The sequence below is a fragment of the Thalassophryne amazonica genome, chromosome 8, assembly GCF_902500255.1.
Source record: "Thalassophryne amazonica chromosome 8, fThaAma1.1, whole genome shotgun sequence".
NCBI classification, from domain to species: domain Eukaryota; kingdom Metazoa; phylum Chordata; class Actinopteri; order Batrachoidiformes; family Batrachoididae; genus Thalassophryne; species Thalassophryne amazonica.
In genome coordinates, this window is record NC_047110.1 from 62,706,108 (window position 1) to 62,727,235 (window position 21,128).

At 40.0% G+C, this 21,128-nt stretch overlaps 1 protein-coding gene across 2 annotated transcripts in view; it reads right to left on the reverse strand.

Annotated features, from left to right (window-relative positions):
- Positions 1-8,456: 8,456 nt before the first annotated feature.
- roraa (RAR-related orphan receptor A, paralog a) overlaps positions 8,457-21,128 on the reverse strand; it is a 564,142-nt gene continuing 551,470 nt past the window's right edge. The window contains exons 5-11 of one of the 2 annotated variants that reach the window (XM_034176482.1): positions 17,702-18,097; positions 16,899-17,020; positions 16,679-16,811; positions 13,759-13,866; positions 12,855-12,965; positions 9,232-9,344; positions 8,457-8,754 (exon numbers count right to left, since the gene is read on the reverse strand). In XM_034176482.1, the coding sequence (XP_034032373.1) occupies positions 8,590-8,754; positions 9,232-9,344; positions 12,855-12,965; positions 13,759-13,866; positions 16,679-16,811; positions 16,899-17,020; positions 17,702-18,097 (1,148 nt within the window). In that variant the 3' untranslated portion in view covers positions 8,457-8,589. The remainder of the gene's footprint in view (positions 8,755-9,231; positions 9,345-12,854; positions 12,966-13,758; positions 13,867-16,678; positions 16,812-16,898; positions 17,021-17,701; positions 18,098-21,128) is intronic. The other variant, XM_034176483.1, reaches the window with a different exon arrangement.

The following is a 21,128-nucleotide window of genomic DNA, read 5'->3' on the forward strand; positions in this document are numbered from 1 at the left end:
GACACCATTTGTAATGTTTTTTGTGTGACGAGGGATTTGGTGTGCTCATAAACCTTTGAACGATTTTCATTGTTTTTTTTTTTGTAAATGTTTTTTTTTTTTACCGTAAATGGGCAGTGATCTTTAAGTGGCTGATGCCCCCCATATGGACATAAATAATGACTAAATTTCAAATGTTAATTGCAATTCCTTGCACCAAACATCCCTGAACAAAAATAAGAAATAAATCAAACAAGTAAAAACAAATTTCCTCTTCAAACAGAAAGCGCAAAATAAATTTCTTCCCTGAGGGGTGACAGCACAAGGCCTTAATGCCTTGCACAAATTGCACGGCAGAGGAATGGTAATGTGCAAAACAGAACGAAAAGATGAACATCTGGATTGTGTGTTATGGTTGTTGACAGATGTGTTATCATGCATCGTTGGATTTCTAAAGGGATCTCACTTTTCTCTTATTTTTCTCTTTTTTTTTTTCTTTTTTAAATACATATTTGTTGACGCTGCTACAGAGAGTGCTGGAATGTCTTAGGAATCCATTCTACATTACAGACGGGTAGACTGGAAAGCAGAAGCAACGACTATTGTTTGGCACATCCAGGGTTCTTTTTTTTCTACCACTTTACTACCACACTGACAAGAAAGACACTCAACAAAAACAGAAGCACAACAACAAAGCATTCTGAAAATAGCACTTGTCCTACCATTTTTATACTTTTCCCCCTAATCGTACAAACAACAGCTAGTCTAATTATTGCGGGAATATAGTTAAGTGCTAACTGACATCTTTTTCTCTCCCTCTTTCTCTTTCATGAGTTTATTAACCAAAAACATGTTACAAAAATAGAAGCTTTACTACCAGACAAGGCTTTGAATAGTCACTTTCCCTTCAGCGTTTTATCTGTGTCCTGTTGTGGCTTCGCTGGGCAGAAGCTGTGGTGAGAAGGCAGATAAAGTCACTCAACAACAACAACACCAACAACAAACTCGGAAGCGTTTTGAGAGCATCCGACGGATGTGCTTTCAAGTTCAAATCCTTCAACTTTGGCATTAGACTCCAAACTTGCATGCTGTCTCATTAGCTTCCACTAGGTGGAACAATTTGATCTGTAAAAAAATTTATGTTTCCGGTCCAGCCATAAAGTGTCAGAATGTTATTATATTGTAAAAGCTGGTCAGATTACTGTGAAGTTTGTCATCGTAAAGTAAGAGCCAGTAATATAAAAAAACATCTAGATTACGAGCTACAACAACTTTGACAATTTAGAAAGACAACTGCAAATATGTAATCCTGGGAAGTGTTTCCCGATAAGGCTTTTTTTTTTTAGGAGTTGAAAGATTTCCAAGAATGTTCGTAAATTTCTTTTTGTGCTTGTTCTCGAAGCAGCTCTTAAAAGCAGGGGCTGTATTCACAACATTCTGAGAATATTCTCAGAGAGCTACAAGCGAGGAGTCCAGGCTTATGGGTCCTGAGGCCCATTGGTGCTGCTGCCTATCCTCAGATTTCGTAGCGTGAACCAGATGAAAGCACACAATTTACCCTGGAATGGAGGTGAGTTTGACACAGGTTACTTAACCAGCCAAGACCACCCATTTAAGGTTGACTGCACTTAGACAATGCAGATGAAGTGTCTTGTTCAAGGACATAAATAGGTAGCGTGACCAAACCCAAGTCTACATCGTGGTAGCTCAACTCTTTAATCTCCTGAGCTACCTGCTCTTCTCTCACTGGTAGGAGTGATTCAAGGAAATGACCAGAGCAGCTCTGAGCACAGAATGGACAGAGGTTTTTGACCTTAGTGAGGAAGTGTCGATGACCCCATTTACTAGATTTGATTACTTTAAAGGTATCGTGCCACTTGTTTTTTTTTTTTTAAGATTTAAGTCATAAAAGGAATTTTATTTGGCGCCACTATAATTTTATTCCTTATCATTTAGATAAGGGATTCATAATATGATATTGACAATATGATTAAAATTCATGCTGTCTGGAAACAATTTAGAATTTCAACCCCTGAGGGGGAGAAATTGAAGAGATTAGATGCTATGATCAACACTTGGCAGATTTGGAAGTGATTTACAAGAAATCTAATAGATGTTAATGTAAGATGGGTCACAGGTAATCTCAAAACCTTGCGCATGTGCACACGTGCTTCGTCCTGTAGTTACTCTGCATGAGAGCCTTGAAGAAAAAGACAATATTCACTATGGAATTTTCCCCCAGATAAATATGTTCTCTTCATTAAAATGAGCTGTAATTTTGCAGCATGTTACAAAAATAAACCTACATGCTATTGCTTGGATTTTTGGTAGAAACTAAATGTTTTCAGTTTTGTGAAATTTGAAAGGTCCTATAGCTTTAGAAAGTGAGACTGATTGACAAAAAAAAAAAAAAAAAAAAAATTGGGAGGAAAAAACACTATTGGACATAATGGTCATAGAAAGGGCAGTGAAATAGATGTGCCTATTCACAGGATTTACTCTCTATTAAGACATGACATAATTAGGAATAGTATTGTCTTGTAACCACGTCCACTGAAAACAATTTGAGCATTGATGCTGTGGTGACTCTTCCTGCTGACAAAGATGTGCTTTTCTGATGGTGCAGTAATGCAGATGTGCATAACAGCTGGGAAGTGGGGATCTCTCTAATGAAATCAATCACAAACATCAACCCTGGACAATGTAATTTGTAGCATTTCCTTAATTCATTCAGCTTTTGAAGAATATATCTCTGATGTCTTTATCTTTCCATCATTCCCTCCTCTGCTTAAGGAACTCTTAGACTCCAAAAACACTTTTCACCTTCCGAGCTCTCTTCAGGGCTAAGATGCGATGCGATTAACTGTTGTCTTTACTAGGTTCTAGTTTTACTGCAAGTGAAAAATATTTAGAAAACATCCTAAACAATTAACAACAATCATTCTTTGCACGACGAAGCTTTATGAATACAGCCGCCTTTGTTAAAACCTCTTTACTTGAGCTGTCCATTGTGCTGAAGAATCATAGTTATGTATTAAAATAATGCAGCACATTTAACTATCAGCTGTGTTTCATATTAAACAAACAACAAAAGATAAAATTATAATTCCTATTGAAGATACAAATAAAAAAATTTAATAAACAGAAAAATTCAGTGGGCTACTTTCTATGTTCTTCCGACAAAGAGATTTGTACATGACATTGTAATTATTAAATTTTTTAATAATAAGACAAGAACAAATGTGAGAAATGTTTTTGTTTTAAAAATTTCAGATTACATTTAATAACAAATATCATAACTTAGTTATGATTTTGAGCTAAAATGTATCTGAAATCACAAAACCAATAAACTAAATAGAATTTCAGGCTCCTTCAGGATGTTTTTGATTGGCAAGGAAAGACTTACCATGTGAAAATTTTTAGGATCACCTTTATTCCCAATTAATTTTGAAACACACCTCTTACGTCTAACAACGTTCTTAAAATGCATGATGACTCTAATCTTAACATTAAGACTGAGGAGTAGTCCCACTTATATTGTGAGGTTAAAATCAGCTGCCACATTTTGGCCATGTGGCACATTTCTGGAGAACCCCAGTGGTTGGGGAAGGCCAAGGGTACACACTTTTCATCTGATTGTAGCAGAACTTTAAGAGGTGGGCGCTGACCACTTATCTGCCTGAGTGGTAATGATGATGTATATTTCATGTATATTCCCACAATTTTCCATGCCTATACAAAACACGTTTCACATTTAAGATCCAGAAATGTGTGTTTGCCTTTTGGTTAAGGTTAGGGTTAGAATAATAATAAGTTCATTCATTTTCTACACCCACTTAATCCAATTAAGGGTCATGGGTGCTGGAGCCTATCCCAATGGTCATTGGGCAAGAGGTGTGGTACATCCTGGACAGGACAACAGACTATCGCAAGGCCACATATAGACAAACAAACACATTCACATCTACAGTCAGTTTAAAAGTTTCCAATTCACTGAACCTGCATGTCTTTGAAAGGTAGCTGGAGCACCCAGAAGGAAGCCATGCAAACACAGGGAGAACATGCAAACTCCACCAGAAAGGACCAGGTGGGAAGTGATACCAGGATTTTCTTCCTGTGAGGCAGCAATGCTAACCACTAAGCCACTGTGCTGCCCTATAATAATAAGTTTGAGACGAATTTCTGCTTTTTACCTCCGCCAACAAAATTGGGCGGATGATATGTTTTAACCTGTATGTTTGTCTGTTTGTGAACAGTCTGGAACCCATAAATTTTCATACGAGGTCTGTCCGTAAAGTATAGGTCCTTTTTATTTTTTTCAAAAACTATATGGATTTCATTCATATGTTTTTACGTCAGACATGCTTGAACCCTCGTGCGCATGCGTGAGTTTTTCCACGCCTGTCGGTGACGTCATTCGCCTGTGAGCACTCCTTGTGGGAGGAGTCGTCCAGCCCCTCGTCGGAATTCCTTTGTCTGAGAAGTTGCTGAGAGACTGGCGCTTTGTTTGATCAAAATTTTTTCTAAACCTGTGAGACACATCGAAGTGGACATGGTTCGAAAAATTAAGCTGGTCTTCAGTGAAAATTTTAACAGCTGATGAGAGATTTTGAGGTGATTCTGTCGCTTTAAGGACTTTTCACGGTGCGAGACGTCGCGCAGCGCTCTCAGGCAGCGTCATCAGCCTGTTTCAAGCTTAAAACCTCCACATTTCAGGCTCTGTTGATCCAGGACGTCGTGAGAGAACAGAGAAGTTTCAGAAGAAGTCGGTTTCAGCATTTTATCCGGATATTCCACTGTTAAAGGAGATTTTTTTAATGAAAGACGTGCGGACGGATTGCAGCGTCGGCTCGCAGCCGCCGCGACGCTCCGTCACAGGAAAAACACCTCTGTTGGAAGCCTTGAGGACAAGTTGGAAAATCTCCAGCTGATAAACAATTTCTCATATACTCACTCCACTGAAAGCCATCAAAAGCCAACTGGATTTTAACAAATGGTTATCAACACGGAGGTGTTTTTCCTGTGCCGCCGCGCCACGTCGGCTGCGTCCCGACGCGCGGACCCGTCCGCACGTCTTTCATTAAAAAAATCTCCTTTAACAGTGGAATATCCGGATAAAATGCTGAAACCGACTTCTTCTGAAATGTCTCTGTTCTCTCACGACGTCCTGGATCAATAGAGCCTGAAATGTGGAGGTTTTAAGCTTGAAACAGGCTGATAATGGTGCCTGAGAGCGCTGCACGACGTCTCGCACCGTGAAAAGTCCTTAAAGCGACAGAATCACCTCAAAATCTCTCATCAGCTGTTAAAATTTTCACTGAAAACCAGCTTAATTTTTCGAACCGTGTCCACTTCGATGTGTCTCACAGGTTTAGAAAAAATTTTGATCAAACAAAGCGCCAGTCTCTCAGCAACTTCTCAGACAAAGGAATTCCGACGAGGGGCTGGACGACTCCTCCCACAAGGAGTGCTCACAGGCGAATGACGTCACCGACAGGCGTGGAAAAACTCACGCATGCGCACGAGGGTTCAAGCATGTCTGACGTAAAAACATATGAATGAAATCCATATAGATTTGAAAAAAATAAAAAGGACCTATACTTTACGGACAGCCCTCGTATATCATTGTGAAATTATTACAGAGGATTGATATCCCATAGGCAAGAACTAATTCACCTTTCAAGGTCATTCGGTGTTTCTCAGTTGTGAATCTCCCGCTGTCTCGCGGTGCGTGATTCACGTGAGAGGTCAGTAAATGGTAAATGGATGGCATTTATATAGCACTTTTCCATCTGCATCAGACGCTCAAAGCACTTTACAAATAATGCCTCACATTCACCCCAATGTGAGGGTGCTGCCATACAAGGCGCTCACTACACACCGGGAGCAATAGGGGACTAAAGACCTTGCCCAAGGGCCCTTAGTGTTTTTCCATTCAGGCTGGGATTTCAACCGAGGATCTTCTGGTCTCAAGCCCAACGCCTTAACCACAAGACCATCACCTCCTCAGTTACAGCAGAGTTACGGTTCAGGGCACAATGTAAACAAACGTCGTGAAGTATGGACAACAAGACAACATCGGGGCAAGGCAGAAGTCCATCACAGGTGCTACACCTCCTTTAGATAACCCTCTCAACTTCGAAGAACATGTCATAATCATAATCGCTCGTGAATTCGCTGGAACAGTGCCATCCACATCCTCGTTAGTCATTATTTACATGCGCTGTGAGATGCGGGAACACTGCTGGCACCACGGTGCATTCTGGGAAACACAGGGGGCCGCCAGGGACATTATGGGAAATGTTAAAGTACCAAATAGCTGAAAGGTCAAAGTCAGGAAAAATCTTGGAAAATGGGAAAAATCCCTATGCTTTAACATTGAAAGAATTTTCAAAAATTCATAACGCTGTCAAAAAAGATTGAATTTCTTTCATATTTGAGAGTGTTATTTAGGATGGCTTCCTTTGTCACCTGGCAAAATCTGATCCAGATTTGATCCGGATTACAGATTTTGTGGCCATTTAAATGTTACATTTTATGTATATTTTACATTATATCTTAAACAAATGTGCCCCAATCACTCTCATATTTGAAAGAAAGGTACAGACAGACACTCACTATCACCTGACAAAGTTTGATCTGGAGCTGATCCGGATTGTAGATTTTGTGAACGTTTGAATTATTATTGAAAAACCCATTTGTTGTACATTTTGCATTATATCTCAATCAAAAGTGCTTCAATCACTCTCATTTTTCTGATATGGATTTACCTACACCACTGAAAGTGGATGAAGGTTCCAATGTTATGCCTGGTTCTTTATCTTCCAGTTATCAGTCAGAAACCAAGTGCCAAAAAGCAATGACAAATTGTTATAGCAAAGATAACCAATGTTCTGTGAGAATTATCTGAAAAAGAATTCAAAAAGTTGAAAAAAAAAAAACCACGACAACACCACAAAAACTTTGATTCAAATGCATGAACTAAATATATACTCCTGACATTTGATCACATCTAACTTAGCTTATGAAAAGCTTCTTCTAACAGGACTTTGACCTTGAAATTCTTTTCCAAGGTAAAATTTTGTGGAATTGGAAACTAGTGTTGGTGGAGCTTTGTGCTCTATGACTGTGGTGCTGTCATTTTTTGTTTGTTTGTTTGTTTGTTTTTTGTCAAATATGTGTGATATATAACAATGTTTATGAATTACCTTTTGTAGAATTTATTTAAAAATATTTTGTGAGGATAATCTCTACCAGTGCATCATATGACTTGTCCTTTTACATACTTTCAGGAAACAGGTCTCAGCTGTGTTTGCAACAGGAGCCATCAAATCTGGGAAATCTTATCATGGCTCCAAGATTTGTTTGTTGTTGATGAGCTGAGGGACTCTTTCTAACCTGCCTTCTCACTGCACCTCACTGTTGACCACCAAGCAGCCACACCAGCTATCCTAACAGACAGCCCTTCACTTCAAAACCAGAATCATCTGCAGCTCCCAGGACTAGCCTCTGTGACCACGGTTCATCTTGTATTTCTTGTGCACATGCAACACATCACTAGGTAAATATACACGTCTTAAATTAAAGAAAGGTGTAAATAAAAGTGCCTTATCAATTCAACAATTAAGAATGGTCTAACTACTAATATCATACATGTTATTTAAAATAGATTCTATAAACATTACTTTTTTCTGTATAGTAAGTACTTATGACCATATACCCTGTAGCACATTATAAAACAGGTGGAATGGACCCTTTTCATTGTGATGGTACCCTGTGCATGTGCAGGGCACCCGTCCAGAGAAGGATTAATAGCAGATGGCCTTACATGATTTCACTATGCAACAATGGTAGATGGAGTCTTTGACAGCTAAAATCATTGTGGTTCCATTAGAATTACCAGAATTCTAGGTTTCTTTTTTAAAACGATTGTCCAGAGAGGTGTCGATTGCGTCACCATGCAGACGGACCCTCCCTCAAAGTCGCTGTGAATTTTCCTTCCAAACATGGTATCCAAACGATACAGACCAGAATTCAAGAGAGCAAAGGCTGAACTTGAGCAAAAGGTGTGCATTATTTATTTCTGTTTGAAGACAACGGGTATAAATGTGAAAAACTTGTGACTCAATGGAAAAACTGCCTATTTCTAAATGTGCTTAACACTGTATAGCAAGTTTAATCTGATAAATAATACTGATGTCAATGGTGTGTTTTAACCAAATAGGTCTTTTTTTCCCTCCCCACCTACAAAAAAAAAAAAGTTTGGCTCATTAATTGTTCCTTTGATGAAAATGAGTGCAAATGCACATAAGATGGTCAAGTTCAGCCAAACATAATGTATTTGTCTCAATCTTCACTTCATGTCCCACTGGACATCAGGTCCCACAAGTCTTCTAAACAGAATTAAATTCAGTAAAATAAACCTCAAGAATCAACTCCCTAAACCCAAGTCTCCCCCCCACCCCCACCCGACACACACGCACAAATGTAAATAAGAGGTTGAACAGCGTGCCATCTGTCCACTCCGGTTTTTGCAGGGCACCAATAAAGTGTCTTAGATTCGTCCTCCACATTCCCCTCTGGTAGTCACTCTGGCACCTGGCAGCACCGCTACCCGTCAATGGGCATGGACTGCTCAAAGTCTGATCCAAACAGCTCCTTGTATAAGGGGGGGAAGTGACCACGCACAATGTCTGGGTATATTGCTTTGAACGCTGTGAGCTTCTCTGTATGCCTGCTGCACAGCGCTCGCAGTGTCGACACTTTGCATATCAACTGTGGAGAGAGAGAGAGAGAGAGAGAGAGAGAGAGAGAGAGAGAGAGAGAGAGAGAGAGAGAGAGAGAGAGAGAGAGAGAGGAGACAGACTGTTTAGATTCACAGGGAGGCAAGGACATGGAGCAGCCGTAGTGAAAAACAATCCTCCCTACAGTGTATTCCTGTTCACACGGGGCAAACAGGCTTGTAAATATTGAGACAAGCGCTGAGGCACCAGCAAAACTTGACACAGCATCTCTTGAAGCTAGTACAGCTGATAAATTGCCACTTCTCAACTGAAAAAAGTTATTTCATGTCGCATTATGAAGGCTTCCTCTGTAACCTATGTCAGATTAATGTAGTGCACTGAAAACAGATGACGGCTGTGGATAAAGATCTCAGACAGTGGGAAATTACACAGGTGCAAGGTTACAGTGTGCTTAGCAGGAAAAAACTTTCAGGATAATGGATGGTGTCTGCACTGCTTGGACTTGTACCTTTGTAAGTATACCGTCCTCTCTGTGATTCTTCTGCAGGACATGCTGGAGGGCCAGCTGGATCTTCTGCTGGAGTTTTTCTACTTTCACTTTCTCCTGCAGCCAGGATCGGTCTGGAAAATAATAGCACCATCACAAGTAGTGTCTAAAGGCCCTTTTTTGGCAGCGGATACAAAAATGTGTCTCATCAAAGGCACAACCATCATGTGGGGCATGTCTGAGTACACTTTGCTGTTTAGACAGCAGGAAATATCAGTGCAAAGCCAGGCAGTGGGCGCAAAAGTGTTGGATTTAGCATGCATGGGCATTTTGTAGTCCAAACATGACCTCAATCAGTCAGAGTGGAATGGTGTCCATCCCTTTAAACTGGAGTGCGCCAGGCACACAGTGATGTGGTATTGAGAATGCAGACACAAGTAAGTGTTTTTCTGGCTCGTAAAAGGAATTTTACCATTGTATCAGTGCACACATTGGATAGCAGCCACCAACACTCCCTGACGTGAAGCCTGCAGCATGGCCAGGTTTTTTGCTTTGTTTTGTTTGTTGCCATGAGTGTTGACTCATTGTTTTCACCATTGTTGTGTATTTTATACATATGTCATTTGTTTTCTGTGATAAAGACAGAGAGCAAGGGAGAGATAGAGAGAGACATGGAGGGACGGAAAGACAGCTCTCTTGTAACATATGATATCTCCTGTTCGTCCTTTTCCTCCTTTTGTCTACAGTAGACATAAAACCTTGTCTTATTAACTCTGGGGTCCAATGGCCTTTTCTTAATTTTACTGTACATTCAGTAATTTCCCTTTGAATGTACATTCACATCAAATAATGTCCATGCATTACATATCAAAATGTTCAGAACAATCTCAGCTTTCTCAATGTGAGACAAATACTTGTCTAGAACACTGGGTGAAAGATAATTTGGCTCTAATGCTGAAATATGAAATGTGTTTTTAGAAATTTATCAGATCTTTGGTGAATATATATTTGTAGCCAAGTGGATGAACTGTGTTGATGTTAGAAAAGGGTTTATTAAAGATTTTAGTTCACAAACATAGTGTGATATATGCAAAAGATTTTAAAACAATGGATGATACATTTTAAAAAATTAAAATATGTGTGATGCAGTGCTGCTGCAGCATCACCTGCTGGTTCCAAAACAGCATATTTGTAAATTAATATTACTCACCTCTCAGCTGGATGTCTTCTCTTTTCAATTAATTGTTTTTTGGATTAATAAAATCCATTACTGATGCCAACCGATGTCAAAAAATGTCCACTGCTGCTTTGAAAAAAATCTAAAATTGTGGCACAGTCATGAAAAAATCCATATATGTTTTCGATGATGATTTTCTTTGTCTATAAGACTATATCAATTCAATTAAATTCGATTCAATTAAATTAAAATAGTAGCAAATGAATATATGTCACCCCAGGTTGCTTAACAAGGGTAAGGTGTAACCTCAGCCACCCCCCAGAGCAAGCACCTTAGCAACAGTGGTAAGTAAAAAACTCCTTCGGGTATTTTTTTTAATTTCATGAAGAAACCTTGAGCAAATCAGATTCAGAGGGGTGACCATCTGCTTTGATCATACTACCAAGAACAACAAAAACAACAAGTAAACAAAATAGAATAAAACTGGTTATAAGTATAAGTCAAAGACCAACTAAGAGAAGAGAATGATATTACAGCTGAGAATTTGAAATTTCAGGAAGTGGTCGAACAAAGTCTCTGTGATGTTCTGTCGATCTGTTAATAGAAATAAGTGCATATCTACAATATGTGCAGGCAGAGTGTATGTGCATTTTAAATCCACTCATTTAAGGAGCAGCTGACTGTTGCACTCTTTATACAGTGGCAGACAATTTTGAACTTATATCTGGTTTTTGGTGGTCTAAGGCAAAATAAAAAAGAATAGACGCTTTCTGGTGACAGAAAAGATATCAGTAAGCAAGATCTGTGTCTGACCACACCACATTTGCAGACCACCATACTCATTGGAAAGCCAATGGCATTCTCATTTAGAGGGTATGGGTGCTTGGTCTAAAAATGACAATTGCTAATGATAAAAAATGTTGACAGTGGGCTTTGCTTGGCTTTGCACTGGGTGTAAAACCCCTGTCATACCTTGACGGTTTAGCCAGCATATCCCATGTGCATTAAAAACACTGGGATACACTGGCGTACATCTAATAACTTATGGGTACATTCTGTATACGTTAAGAGCATGTTGAAGCACGCTGATATATGTCGTAATATGACAAGTACCTCAAAAGATTTTGGGCATGAACAGTATTTTCGACGCATGCCAGAGTATGGCTGATATATCCTGCATACGCAGATCACAAGTTGCAGGTAAGTCATGTTATTGATGACACACGTTTCTTGTAAGTTACTCATAAGTCAAAATGCGTCCATTAATGCTGTCCATTGATTGGCTGAAAAACTGAAAGCTGCAGCCCTCATGCAGTTCAGACTGTTAAAACTAGGGTGACCATATTTTGATTACCAAAATCCAGGACACTCGGCCTGGCAATGAGATACTCAAATGATACTTGAATGCCGCTCAATTTAATGGCCCAATGAAAAACAATGAAAACCAGGACATTGTCATCACTTTCTAAAAACAACCCAGGATGGCCAGGACAGGATATAAAAACAGGACATGTCTTGGTTAAACAGGGCGTTTTGTCACCCTAGTTAAAACCATTCACACACTGAGTAAAAATAAAGTCTTAATCTTACCTGACTTCAGACAACTTTATTATTTCTTTAACTTTTAACTTTACCTGTTCGTTTCAGTTGGATTCATCATGACACTCTGACAAAACTTATCCAAAAAGCATCCTGATTTTGGAAAATGATGTCTGAAAGTACTTTAGTGCATTCCTTGTCATGGCTGAAGAAACATTCAGCATTCCAGCATTACAGCATTCCAGAGAACGCTGGCACTTTGTGCCACAACAAGACAATTAGCTTATTTTAAAAATTGAAAGAGTCACAGTGCCTCATTGATTCACGTTAGTGTTTATCACAGGCATCACTCGAGTCTTCAGCATTCTGCACGCGATGAAAATAAATCCCATGATCCACCAAGACAAAAATAAAATTAAATAAAATTAAAAAAATATTCAATTACTCTGTTTGGCCTCTGTGTGGAGAAGAGATGCTGTGTGACAAGGTGTGATAGCTGCACTAAAGTATTCGACGTATCCAGCATATTCGGCGCATTGTTCATACGTCAGCATACGCTGGTTAAATCATCAAGGTGTGACAGGGTCCTAAGAGAGGACCCTAAAATTTATCCTAAAGCATCTGGACCTCTTGTTTCATCTTCAACATACTTGGTGACTTCTTTAGGTTTTGGTGGATAAAAATCCCTGCAGAAGTCACTTGGATGAGCCATAAAGCATGTTGAGGACTAAACAAGATGTCCAGCTGCTTTGGAACAAACTCCTATGCAGTCAACCTCACAGTCAAAAAACAACAGTTACCACTATTTTATATTAAACTGAACATTAATTGACGAAGGAGAATATGAAAGTGAGGAGGCATCAATGTTCTTGCAGAGCGGATGTGTGTCTATGGTCCCCCCCTCCTCCCCAGTGTGAGTGACACCTACCAGCAGACATCAACACAAAGGCGGAGAACAGGGCGATCTCATCCTCAGACAGGTGCATAGAACACAAGTTTTTCCCAAACTCAAAGACGGAGCTGATCAAGTCGTCACAGCCTGCCACAGCAAAGGACAGAGAGAGAGGGCTGAGGATAAGGAAGACCAAAGAACAACAGTCACTCTTGATCTTTATTGGGAGAGAGGCGCACGGTGAGGGGAGAGGAATGAAAAAGAGCAGCATGCTGACAGCACACGGGAGTGTTGTAAGCAGAACAGGCGACGCTTTTACAGAGTTTTGCTCCCAGACGAGCCACTTTTGGCAGTTGGGTGGTGTTATGCAAGCCAAAATGAGGTCACTATTGAGGCTTTTAGTTAAATCAATTATCGGAGATGGAGAGAGACAAGCGGATGCCATTGCAGCTCGGGAAGCCCATCACTCTACCTCCCCCACTGTAGACCCCTCAGTACGGAACACACAGGACAATGAGACAGCTCCAGCTTTGTCCAAAGTCTGAATTTGGCATTTATATTGCCATTGTGGGACATACATTAATTTTTTTTCTTCCTAAAAAGCCACAAGTCTGTGTGGAGCGTCTTAATAATGCCACAGATATCAGACGCTCTTCTCTGAGATGCTTTATGTTACATTCTCAGTGAGAGCGCACTCCACAAAGACGCTGTGTGTGTCTTTATTTATTCCACATTTACAGAAGCCATACGCACCACAGTCTCACTCGCACCTCTGCTACCATAAATAAACGATGCAGAGACAGCAGTGCTAGGGATGAGTTCACTGGGTTCGCATCCAGGCCACACTCTAATTTTGGGTTATTACACAAAGAGGAGCGAGATGCTGTACAGTGTTGGGTAACGCACACAAACATGGCCACAGCCACACCCACACACTTACCTAATGACTTGAACACATCAGGTCCGGCATACTTTCCGTCAAAATACACTGTGTTGTTTTGAGAGTCAAAGGCACGGCACATTCTGACAAACACCACTTCCAAAGATCCTGTGGACACAGACGGAAACAAGATGCTCAATATGGTCTTCGTATTTTTTTTTTGTTATTTCATGCATAACACTTAGTGATGCAAAACACCGTGGTTTGAACTATTCTTCAACAACACTGATTGTCAAAGTGTTGGCTGGGGCCCCCTGGTGGACCATGATTTGATGGTACTGCAGGTGGGCCGTAAGACAAAAGTAATCAGAATAAATTAAATATGCAATATACTTAAACACGCGCACGTGCACGCACACACACACACACACACACACACACACACACACACACACACACACACACACACACACACACACACACACACACACACACACACACACACACACACCGGGTAAAATAAATATTGAACACTCCAACATTTGTCTCAGTAAATATATTTACATTTGCTATTGACATTAAATTTTCACCAGATATTAGTAACAACCCAAGTAATCCACACATACAACAAAATAAAACCAAAGACATCCATAAATTAAGTTTTATGGAATAATGTGAAATGACATAGGGAGAAAGTATTGAAAACTTGAAGAAAGGGAGGTCCAAAAAGGCATGGAAAGACAAGACACAACCTGAAATCTAGCAGTAATTACAAAGCAATCCTGCCCCTTGTCAGTGCAAATTAATATCAGCTGGTTCAGTTCCAACTGATGACCAATAAAAAGGTGTCTCATTACCAAGGTGTCGCACAAGAAACATCTTTTGACGGAGTGAAAAGAATTATCAGAAGAGTTGTTCAAGAGCCAAGGACCACCTGTGAAGAGCTTCAGAAAGACCTGGAATTAGTAGGTAAAATTGTTTTGAAAGAAAACCACAAATAATGCACTGAACCCTCATGGCCTGTATGCATGCTCACCACACAAAACTCCATTGCTCAAGAAAAACGTTGAAGCTCGTTAAAAGTTTACTGCACAACATTTAGACAAGCCTGTGAAATACTGGGAGAATATAGTCTGGTCAGATGAGACCAAAACTGAACACTTTGGATGCCATAATACACACCATGTCTGCAGGTAAAATGGCACTGCACATCACCGCAAAAGCACCATACCAACAGTGAAGTTTGGAGGTAGAAACATCATGGTGTGGGGTTGTTTGCAGCATTCAGCTCTGGTAAACTTCATATAATTGATGGAAGGATCAATGGAAAAATGTACAGAGACATTCATGATTAAAATCTGGTGTCATCTACCAGGATGATGAAGATGAAACTAGCCCTAAGCTTCACTAAAAGACCCAGAATTTAGATAAAGTTGAGGCTGCGGCCCGCTCCGTTTCCTAATAAAATTAATTTAAAAGAGTAAAAAGCATAGTACCATACTATGCCAGTATACTAGCCATACGAGAGGGAAAATAACCCAACAATGGCTTTTGTATGAAGGATTAAATAAATTTCAGTAAGCGTGCTCAATACATTTTCCCTCTGCCATTCTATTTTATTACACATAACTTAATTCATGGACATCTATGGTTTAATTTTTTTTTTTTTGTACTTGTTTCTGACGTGGTGAAAATGTCATGTCAACAGCACATTTCGATACAAGGTGGATCTGCATGATGGTTTGGCAGAAATTTTACACTGGATGCACTTGACACAAAACACTGTGGTTTGATGTATTCGTTGACAACACTAATTTCCAAAATGTGGAATGTGGGCCCCTGGTGGGCCATGATGGTACTGCAGATTGGCTGTAAGCCATCACTAATAATAATAATAATAATAATAATAATAATAAAAATAATAATAAAAGTCTTTGTTTTCAACTTTGTAATAAAGTTTAAAATGATCCAAAATATTCATAATATTAATTATTATTTTTAAAATGTAATCAGAAACAAATAAAATATGCAATACAACAGCAGCATACAACAGTAAGACCGTTCGGCTGCTCTCTTCTTTTCACACAGAGTCACAACGTTGATTTGGCACAAGCTTTACGCCAGATATCCATCCTGATGCAACTCCACATTACATGGAGAAATGTGGCAGGGTTGGGGTTTGAACCAGGAAGCCTCCGTACTGAAACCAAATGCACTAACCACTTGGCCACCACCCCTGCATGCATACACTACATAATATAAAGCAAAGACACTGAAACAGAAAATTCACTGGAGGGGGGGGACCACCTTTACAGATGATAATATCAAACAGCAGCCTATTCTTCCAAAATGACACAGCAGACAAAAAAACTGTGCTTGATTCAGTAGTGACAGCAGCTGTTCATTCAAGCTTTATTCATGGCAAGATAGGGAGGAAAATTATTTTATCCTGCAAATTTGTGCCACTCTGCAGGAGCGGATAAGAGGAAAAGAGGAAAATGTAACAGATGTTATTACTGCCTCCCAGGGAGATGCAACCGTTTTAAAATGTCATATCTGACAACAAATCTCAATCTTTTTTCATTATTTATATTGGGTGTGCTAAACCCAGGGAGACCAAAAAAGAAGAAGAAGAAGAAAAAAGAAAAACAAACCCAGGGACAGGCATTTCTGCATAAACATATGTGACAGTGTGCAGACAGCATGTGAGTAAAGACACAGGAAATAGCCGTTGCGATCGGTATTATCTCAGCTCAAGACAACGGCGCTTGTCTAACGCCGGGCCCGTCCCCACCTGTGCGAAACGAACAGAAGTGAAGAATATGGCAGGGCGGGGCCTTCTCTATGTGACACTGTGCATGCGCATGAAGACAACGGCTTTGTGTAGTCAGGTCAGCTCCACTCTTGTGACAATGCCAGAGGCTTGAGGCGGGGGTGGGTGGGAGTGGAGGGAGTCAGCCGTGCTGACAGACTGTCATACCTGCTTTCAGCAGCACTATCTGATCGTTCTGACACAGCTCCATGAAGCCGTCGATGCGCTTGGCGAACTCCACCACATACTGAATGGCCTCCGTTATTTTGATAGCACACAGCTGCCACATGACTTCCCGGGGCTAACAAGAAGATAGGACAGAAGAATGGGTTATTCACTTCAAAACAACGCCTTTCCATGATCACGCTCTCCGTGATGTTGGAGCTACCTTGCTCTGGTAGCTCTCCACCTCCTCCTGCAGAAAGGCCTGCCAGGTCATCTGCTGCAGCTCCTCCCTCAGGTACTGACATGTCTCCATGTGGGACTTCGAGATGTTTTGGGCCAGGTGCTCTGCAAAAAAACAAACAAACAAAAAAAAAAAACATATATATAACAGGCACAGTTACAAATTGCAAAGATCACAGCTGAGATCGGAATGGCACACGTGAAAGTAAAGCCCTCACAGATAAAGCACACGACAGAAAAAGAACATTTATTTACTGAGCTTTTTAGGAGGAGGATGCGTGTGGGCTTTCTCTCTCTCTCTCTCTCTTTCTATCTTAACTGGGAAAAGGCTTGTTGACATTTCCTGTTACTGCCTCCAGGAAGCTCATAGCTTAAGGTTGAGGCAAAGCCAATCTAGTTATGACACAAACGCGTGAAGCGGAGGAGGAGGGGTGCCACGTTACTCACTGAAACAAAGGTCAAATTTTCTCTGAGAGAAATATTGAGTGTAAAAATTTAAATGGTTTTGAAAACACATCTGTTAAAAGGAGTTCCTATGCACGGGGGAGCCTAAAAAAATGATTTCCCCAGATGCCTGCCCTGCTGGATCCTGATTGGCCCTAATTAATGGAAACTAATTACAAAAAAAGAGGCTCTTTTAATGAGTGTTGGAGATGAGTCTCCGAACTCCTGCTATTTTAAGCAACCTTTGTGTCGTTTGCCCCACGGTTGAGTTGTTCTCTTCCCGCCCACCCCCCTCACCATTTTACTGTATCTCCCCCTCCATGTTTTTCCCCTGGTCCTCACCTAGTTCAGCCATGGACACGGTGGGGGAGGTTTCCCCGTTTGTGAAGGAGCAATAAGGGAAGAAGCCAGACCCGGGGGCAAAGTCGCAGATGGGCTCCGGCTTGATGCCGTTGATGTCCAAGCCTGACTGGTCAGGAGATGGTTGGATGTCCAGGTAGAAGCTGCTGACTGCAGAGTCTGGTTTGCTGCCATCGGGGGTGTGTCCGTCCATGTAGCCACTGAGGTCGTCATGGAGCTCTGTGAGGCCGTTGGCTGAGAGGCCGTAGCTTGGCGTGAGCGGCTCCGCCTCTCCGGGCTGTTGTTGGTGGTCACGCTGCTGCTGCTGCAGCCGGTGTTTCTGAACCTCAGCGTACAGGCTGTCTCGCTGCTTCTTTGACATGCGACCAAACTTCACAGCTGGGATTAGCAGGAAAAAAATATGTGAAAAATATGTGTCAGATGTCATTCATACAATGCAAAGCATGCATCTTTCTCTCTCTCTTCTCTCTCTGCATATACAACCCCTGGCAAAAATTATGGACTCACCGGCCTCGGAGGATGTTCATTCAGTTGTTTAATTTTGTAGAAAAAAAAGTAGATCACAGACATGACACAAAACTAAAGTCATTTCAAATGGCAACTTTCTGGCTTTAAGAAACACTATAAGAAATCAAGAAAAAAAGACTGTGGCAGTCAGTAACGGTTACTTTTTTAGACCAAGCAGAGGAAAAAAATATGGAATCACTCAATTCTGAGGAAAAAATTATGGAATCACCCTGTAAATTTTCATCCCCAAAACTAACACCTGCATCATATCAGATCTGCTCATTAGTCTGCATCTAAAAAGGAGACACACCTTGGAGAGCTGTTGCACCAAGTGGACTGACATGAATCATGGCTCCAACACGAGAGATGTCGATTGAAACAAAGGAGAGGATTATCAAACTCTTAAAAGAGAGTAAATCATCACGCAATGTTGCAAAAGATGTTGGTTGTTCACAGTCAGCTGTGTCTAAACTCTGGACCAAATACAAACAACATGGGAAGGTTGTTAAAGGCAAACATACTGGTAGACCAAGGAAGATATCAAAGCATCAAGACAGAAAACTTAAAGCAATATGTCTCAAAAATCGAAAAATGTACAACAAAACAAATGAGGAACGAATAGGAGGAAACTGGTCTGTGACAGAACTGTAAGAAACCGCCTAAAGGAAATGGGATTTACATACAGAAAAGCTAAACGAAAGGCATCATTAACACCTAAACAGAAAAAAACAAGGTTACAATGGGCTAAGGAAAAGCAATTGTGGACTGTGGATGACTGGATGACTGGATGAAAGTCATATTCAGTGATGAATCTCGAATCTGCATTGGGCAAGGTGATGATGCTGGAACTTTTGTTTGGTGCCTTTCCAATGAGATTTATAAAGATGACTGCCGGAAGAGAAAATGTAAATTTCCACAGTCATTGATGATATGGGGCTGCATGTCAGGTAAAGGCACTGGGGAGATGGCTGTCATTACATCATCAATAAATGCACAAGTTTATGTTGATATTTTGGACAATTGAAAGGATGTTTGGGGATGATGAAATCATTTTTCAAGATGATAATGCATCTTGCCATAGAGCAAAAACTGCAAAAACATTCCTTGCAAAAAGACACATAGGGTCAATGTCAATGAGCAGATCTGATCTGATGCAGGTGTTAATTTGGGGGATGAAAATTTACAGGGTGATTCCATAATTTTTTCCTCTGAATTGAGTGATTCCATATTTTTTTCCTCTGCTTGGTCTAAAAAAGTAACCGTTACTGACTGCCACAATCTTTTTTTCTTGATTTCTTATAGTGTTTCTTAAAGCCAGAAAGTTGCCATTTGAAATGACTTTAGTTTTGTGTCATGTCTGTGATCTGCTTTTTTTCTACAAAATTAAACAACTGAATGAACATCCTCTGAGGCCGGTGATTCCATAATTTTTGCCAGGGGTTGTATACAGTGTGACCCAACAAAACCCAGAACACATAAAAATTATAATAAAATCTACAAAGGTCCAGAAAAATTCAAGAAATTTGCTGGACTTAACTTTCAGTTTGTGTGTGATCATTCCCCAAAGTTTCAGTTATCTTGGTAGCTTTGCATAAATGCCATGTCCTTTCCAAATTATGCTCCTAATGGTATGATTTGTTGGCAAAATAGGCCTCCAGGCAAAATGTCTTTTCCTTAGTTGACCAAGACATGTTGGGGAAGACTATCGTTCCAATCGTCAGACTTGACAAACAAGGTGAAGCTAACAGGATAATCTTGGATTAGGTGTTTTGGTTAAAGCATATTTTTTTTGATTTGGTGATGGTTTTCATGACAGGTGGTTTGAGTGTGAGTATTCAAAATAATAAAAACCATATTGTATCCGTGGTGTAACAGTGCAACTAACATCAATAAGAACTCAAGAAGTACTAATTAGGGGTGGAATGATATATTACACATCATGAGAGTCGTATGGTTAGGCCTATATTTAACTGTATAATTTTTTGAAATGAGCATTTTGATACAATTAAAACTTAACTACAGCTTAGATGACATAATGATCTCTTGCAGAAGAATCATAAATGGTTTACATAATCTACAAATGCTAAATAGATAACATTAACAAATACAATTTAAACTAAAGGATAATTTGTTTCTTTAAAGTTAAACATTGACCACAGATTATGTACTTTCTACATTACTAGTGTGAACAGTGATGTAATTACGTATCGTGATATGTACTGAATCGTGAAGGTGTGTCGTGAATGTATTGTCCTGTTGAGGTCATGTATCATTCTACTCCAACTGCTAATCAGTGCTAACACTGCTAATACACAAATTAAATAACATTGACATTTCACTTGGTGGAAATTCTATAGCACAGATTTCTTAGCTGGTCTGTTTATGCACTTAACCACACAGCAAGCCAGGTTAACTCAGATATTTGTAATTAAAAAGCTTACAAAGAACAAAGATGGTCGAGTCCACAGCTCCGAGCTACCTCAAAACACTGCTTTGAAACATTTCAAACCTTTGAAACACCCCTGTTTTCAACATTGATCTGGATTCCATATCAAAAGGAAGCAATCATAATCTCTGATAAATGGGACATTATATCACCAACAGCTCTGAAACAAATGTTTTAAACGCTTCCTTTTGATTTACCATGGGGTTGCACTGCTTTTCAATTTCTTATTTAAGAGCTAAAAGCAGCACAGTGTCTGTACATACATAGCAGCATATGTTTGTTGTTCAACTGGTTGATATTACGCACTATGTCAGTCTTAGAAATTAGCTCTGCTGTGCTTGTTTACCATTTATGCTTTATATGTGCCTTGTGTTAGAACACACTTTTCCTCTCCCTCTTTCTCTCTATGCTGTGAAGACAAATGTTGAATCTTCAGTAGACATTTACATTATGAGT